This window comes from Neolamprologus multifasciatus, chromosome 9 (assembly GCF_963576455.1).
Source record: "Neolamprologus multifasciatus chromosome 9, fNeoMul1.2, whole genome shotgun sequence".
Taxonomy (NCBI): Eukaryota; Metazoa; Chordata; class Actinopteri; order Cichliformes; family Cichlidae; genus Neolamprologus; species Neolamprologus multifasciatus.
Window position 1 is genome coordinate 586,432 of NC_140447.1, and position 6,173 is coordinate 592,604.

At 35.8% G+C, this 6,173-nt stretch overlaps 1 protein-coding gene across 2 annotated transcripts in view; it reads right to left on the reverse strand.

Moving 5' to 3' along the window:
• The window catches only part of l3mbtl4 (L3MBTL histone methyl-lysine binding protein 4), a 28,887-nt gene extending 22,998 nt beyond the window's left edge, over nucleotides 1-5,889 (reverse strand). Inside the window, exons 1-4 of one of the 2 annotated variants that reach the window (XM_085172945.1) lie at nucleotides 5,793-5,832; nucleotides 3,163-3,250; nucleotides 2,988-3,041; nucleotides 731-816 (exon numbers count right to left, since the gene is read on the reverse strand). In XM_085172945.1, the coding sequence (XP_085029071.1) occupies nucleotides 731-816; nucleotides 2,988-3,015 (114 nt within the window). In that variant the 5' untranslated portion in view covers nucleotides 3,016-3,041; nucleotides 3,163-3,250; nucleotides 5,793-5,832. Of the gene's footprint in view, nucleotides 1-730; nucleotides 817-2,987; nucleotides 3,042-3,162; nucleotides 3,251-5,792 lie in introns of both variants that reach the window. The other variant, XM_085172946.1, reaches the window with a different exon arrangement.
• Nucleotides 5,890-6,173: the final 284 nt, after the last annotated feature.

The following is a 6,173-nucleotide window of genomic DNA, read 5'->3' on the forward strand; positions in this document are numbered from 1 at the left end:
GGGATAGGTTCCAGGCTCTCCCTGATGAGGAAAAGAAGAAGAAAAAGGATGGATGGATTTTCTGGTGATTGTTTTTTTTAGTTTCAGTTGCGTTCAGCTATTCTAGCAATTATCAGCTGGTCTCTCATGCTGTGTATTAGGAATTACAACACGGTTAACTTAATTTGCAAGTTTTCTTATTGACAGTTTCAGTTTGTTCAGTTAAAGGTTCAACAGTTGACTATAGTGATACTTGGATTTTCTACGATTTGAATTTGGATCCGTGGAAATTCTAGATTATTGCAGAATTCTTTGCATTTTTCATGTATTAGTATTAATAAATCCCGTTTTCTGTCAATGCTTGTTGAGAGACTGACTTCTGTTTCAGCAGTCTGTAGGTTCTTGGTGTAAGTTTACAGATCCAGCTTCAATTGTTTCAGATGTTTTGGCTCTGTAATGTTATTTTATCTGTTTTAGTAGTGGCCAATAAAATCCTCTCGGTCTGTTAAATTCCCCACTGTGCTATTTAATTTGTCAGTGTTCTCTAATTGTTTTTACGTGTAGTATTGCCTGAGTTAATGGAATGAAGTTGACGCTGTTGTTGCTGCTGTCCCCAAAACAGCACATTCTCCCTCTTTCTCCCTCCTCTTTTCTCTGGCTTCCTCTCACAGTCTAAAGACATGTACATTAGCTTTATTAGTGATTCTAAATTGGCATTGGACAGGAGGCAGAGAGTGAGGTAGATAGTTACCTCGGTAAAGACTGTGAGCGGAGCAGCTTCAGCCTTCTGCTCAGTTAGGTACTGCTGCCAGGACCAGGACCGCCTCTTCACATTCACTGAGGATCACAGATAATCACATCACTGCTCCAATTACTCTGTTTCATTTCTGCTTCAGTAACAGCTGTGACATTCCTGCTGAAGCCACTGAAGGCCAAAAGCAGACAACCTCACAAAAATAAATGTACATATATATATATACACATACCTGGTTGGGCAACCCTTAGCAGCAACAGCTGCAATCTAGCATTTGCGATAACTGGCAATGACTCTTTTACAGCACTGTGGAGGAATTTCATCTTTTCAGCCCCACTGGAGGTTTTTCAAGCATGAACCACCTTTTTAAAGTCACGCCACAGCATCTCAATTGGATTCAGGTCAGGATAGGCCACTCGTTTTGTTTTTCTTAAGCTATTCAGAGGTGGACTTGCTGGTACGTTTTGGTTAATTTGTGCTGCAGTACCCAACAGCGTCTAAGCTTCAGGTCATGAACAGATGTCCCAACATTCTCCTTTATGTTGTTTTGATAGACAGCAGAAATCACTGTTTCATTTACCACAGCGAGTCTTTCAGGTCCTGAGGCCGGAATCGTTTTTTCACACAGGGCCATGTAAGTTTGGGATTTTTTCCCCTTGAAAATGAACACTTTCATTAAAGAAACTGCACTTTGTGTTTACTTTTGTTATTTTTGTCTAAAAGTACATCTGTTTGATGATCTGAAACATTTAAGTGTGACAAACATACAGAAAATAGGAAATCCCGAAGGGGGCAAACACTTTCATACCCCCATGTATATTTATATATATGTATATAGAGAAATAACACCTACATTTAGATACTGCATTTCCTTGTGTTATTTTTGTCTAATATTTAAATCTATTTGATGAGCATTTAAGTGTGACAAACACTTTTTCACACCACTGCATACGCGTGTGTCTGCATGTGTATATATATATACATATATTTACACATGCAGACACACACACGACCAATACAAGATTGTGTGACTCTGTAAACATGACAATGTTTAACATCCTATATATGGCAATGAGGTATTTTCTTTAAGGGCAACACACACTGACAGTGACTCTTCTAATGTTTAATGTTAAGCTGAATGCTTTCTCAACAGCTCAATAACATATTAATGAAAATGCCAAGATTTTCATTAATATGTTATTAGTGCAAAAGTCAAACGTTATTATAAAGATAAACTGTAATCCATTTTTATATTAATTACTTATTAATTAAAAGCTAAACTTTTAACAGTCTATGCTATGGCACCCTGCATATGCTCATCAACACAGTTTTTGTTTACTACTAGCACCTTTTGAGCAGTTTTTGTCAGGCCTACATCGATACAAATACATGGATACAAACGCTAGTGAATATTAATTTAAATATGGGCGACATACATTAAATGTACATATAGACATATATAAATACATAAGCTACACATATATTCATCATCTTACTATAATACGATATACCACAGTCGTGTACCAAGCTGTTATATATCACAAATGCCTGCACAAAGCTAAATATGTAAAACAGTTTGCAGACAATTGTTACACCTTGCAGACTGAAAGGGATCTGGGTCCTAGCAGGTGAACTGTCAGTTTAAACAATAGGAAAAGATTATGTACATCAAAACAAATGAAGAAGAATTGGACACAAACAACAGTGAATATCTGGAACAGAATTGTAAAAAACCCTGAAAGAAATGTTCTCATTGGTTAGGAATAAGTAGGTCTGATGATGATTAAGTTTCAGGATAAGAAGTGATCTTGCTACTCAGCAAAGAGTGTGAAAGCTTTTCTTTAGATAAGACTTACATCTGTGACATCAACTGGAAAGTGAAAAAAGATCCATGAAAACGCTCCAAAGCTGATCTGCTAACAACTAGTTAATAAACTTGATGAACAATATTAATAATAATAATAATAATATTCTACACAATCTGAAAATGTGACATTCAAGAAAGTAATCTAACTTGTTTGAGTTGTGTTTCATGAACCCAGAACGTTCAACTATTAACATCTGTGCTTTTTATCTACTGTACAGTAAAAAAAAAAAGGCTGAATTGGGATCCTTCAAGTGTAGTAAGTCCACAGGTTTTGCAGGAGTTGTAAAATAAACCTTTAGCATCTGACTAAAATGCAATCTTAACTCTAACAACGGTGGATTTTACAGAAAGAGTTTACCCAGGTGAGTCAGGAGCTGAGTGTGTTACCTTGAGCGCTGCTGATTTTGCTCTTCATCTCTTGTCTTCTTCTTTGGTTCCTATCTGCTCAAACAGAAAAACAAACACAGAAGTAAAGTTTGACCTGATGTTGTTCAGTTAAAGTTCTAGCAGTTTATTATCTGAACCAGTCAGGTAATCAAAGAATAAATCATTCAGTACATACTTAATAATCCAAGTGGGTGCAGCAAAAATCACACCAAGAACACAACACATAATCCTCAGCGAGATGAAAAGGAGTGACAGCAACACATCTGCAAAAATTACTATTCGTTAATGATCTATTAAGGTAAGGACAACTGCTCTCCAAAATAAACAATAAAATATGATGTCTCCAGTTTGTGAAGACCACCTAAATGTTTCACAGTACCACTTTACTCTGTTATCCAGTAGGGGTGGGGGGAAAAATCGATACTGTGTAGTATGGTGATATTTTGTTTGCTAATAATGTATCGATACAGGGACAGCAGAAATTGATATTTTGTTACAAAAAAGTTTTTGCTCTGACTTCAGAGCATGTTGATCCTTTTTCTGAGCAAGAATCCTGATATTCCTTCACTGTCCAAATGTGTTTAACTTTTTTTTGGCAGCAATAAACACATTTTATTTTAATTAAGTTTAAAACTTTTTTATTTAATGTAAAATTATATTTTGTTTTAATTTACTTTCAAATTCTTCAGTTGCTGAAGGGGCTGCATAGTTTTCATAAACTGCATAGTTCAGAATAGCTGTAATTGTACCAGATGGTTGATTCAGTTAAGTTGGACTAGACTGTGATACAAACCGTTCAGTTTGTCAACAATAAAACTGAAATGAGAGAAAGACTGAGTGTGAGACTTTGATATTAGATAAAATGAATATTGATAAAGTTTACCTTTATCTACAGAATCTGAATATCGCAAAATATTTTTAAAAATTGCAATAATATCGTATCGTGCGTTAAGTATTGTGATAATATCGTATCGTGGGATGTATGGTGATTCCCACCTCTGTTACCCAGTGTTTCTGCTTCAGGCTCAGTCATATAAAAAGAGCTATGTCATAAGTCATAGGTCACCTATTCTAATCAGAGACGTTATCAAACGATGATAAAATTGTTATTAAATATCTATAAAGAACGTAAAAATCTAACTAAAAAATGTGATGCAAGTGCAAAAAGGACAAGAGATTAAAGCTGCAGAAAACATTGTTGAAACAGTGTCAACAGGGAGCAAACAGCAGTCAAAATCTAAATAACAACTTTGAAATGTTCTTCAAGAAGCCTAAAATACTATTCCTGAAGACTTACTACAGAAAGCTGCCTAAGACAGTTCAAGCTGTGTTGAAAAATAAAGGTGAAAAGCTCATAGAAAAGTATAAACTCTGTGTTTGCCTTATACACTGTATTTCCATTTATGTTTGCACATCTGAATAAATTGCTGCACCTTTTTCCCCATTTTCCCAGCAAAATATAAAGTAAATAGGTGTGGTTCACGACTTTTGCACAGTACTGTATGAAGTAAAACAAAATATATCTTGCATCCAAAAAACTAAAATTAATATTTATAAATGTTAATCCACTTGCACTTGACAGTCCAAGTGGATTAAATGTATGAACTTTTTCATAGTCACGTTAGAATTTCAGTTTCAGGGAATAAAAAGTGAAAGATTTAAGATTAGAAGAGTCTTTTAAAGGAGCACAGAGACAAACATGTGATCTAAACTCCAAACTCACACAACAGCTATAACATCAACTACAAAAACCTCAACATCAACACCAGCATTCTGACTCTGAATCAATTAAATCACCAATGAGCTAATTGTCAATGATTTTTGACAAAAACATTGTGACTACACTTGTTATCATTTTTATCATGGCAGGAAGCAACGCCATTAAAACACACAGGAAGTCAACACACATTCACCTTCAAAATAAAACCCTACGTGTATTTGGTGGCAACTGCATCACTTCTGAGAAAATGAAACCCATCAGATTCTCAAAAACATTTGTGGCTGTCAGAAATATAAATGTAACAGATAATATATTGAAGATATTAATTAATCTTATATAATAACTATAAGATATTAATTATTTTTCATCTCAGGGAGTATTTTCATGTATACATCAGTTTGAAATGGTTAAAGTACTGAAACACTGAGTGAGTAAATATAACTGAGTGAGCATACTCAGTTATATTTATTATTAATATACAGAGTAAAACAATCTCTCTGTAGCCGCTGTACTTATGATTAAATTATTATATGTAACACATTCTGTTTAAAATATACAAAGTAAAGTTAAAGTTATGAAAGCACTCGAGGTGTGCTTGTCCTGTTCTATAAATCTACACAGATCTCGTTATGTTTACTGATAATTATTGTTTGGATCTCAAAATGTAGCTCAAAAAACTTTAGGAGTTTATTTTGATATAATATTTTTGTTTTCAATTCTGCCTTTGATTTTTAAGAAAAGCATGATTTTAAAATAAAGTCTAATTACGCCCCCCTGTTGGGACTCTCTATTGCGGTTTCTGGACTTTTATTGCAAAAAAAAGACGACTGTAAAGATCTTGTTCTGCAGCAAAAGCTCTTATTATGAAGGCGCGATCGGAAGCGCGCCAAATGAGTGTGTCCCGACAGCTTCTTTCAGGAAACAAACAGCGGAATGAGGCGGCGGTCCGCGTCTCTCCCCGTCGCCCTGAGCGCCCCTGTGAACGGCAGCAACAGCGACAAATAGGCAGCTAAAGTAGCTACAGGGCCAGACAGAGAGGGACGAGGCGAACCGACCCAAGTACCGGAGCGCAGTATGAGACTTACCAACCGCGATGAGCCGTCTCAATCTGCTGACACACGAAACAACACGGAAACGCCGAGAAACGGAGCCTCTGCGCATGCTCGTGTAGGAGTGAGAGAGCGAGCGAAAGAGAGAGAGGTCAATATTCAGTAACTGATCCCGATTGTGGCACAAACACTCCCACCCATTGTACTGCTCAGTAGTCAGAACACCTATTACAAATATTTAAAGAAATAAAAACTTTGATGTAATTTGCAGCGCTTTATTATTTGGAGTCTTTCCTTACTTAGTTCTTTACATTTAGTAAAAATAACAAATACATTTTTAAAAAGCGTGCTTCCCCAGCGGGAAATTACTCCAGTACAGGCAAAAGCGCTGCATTCCGAACTCCAGCAAATGTACAT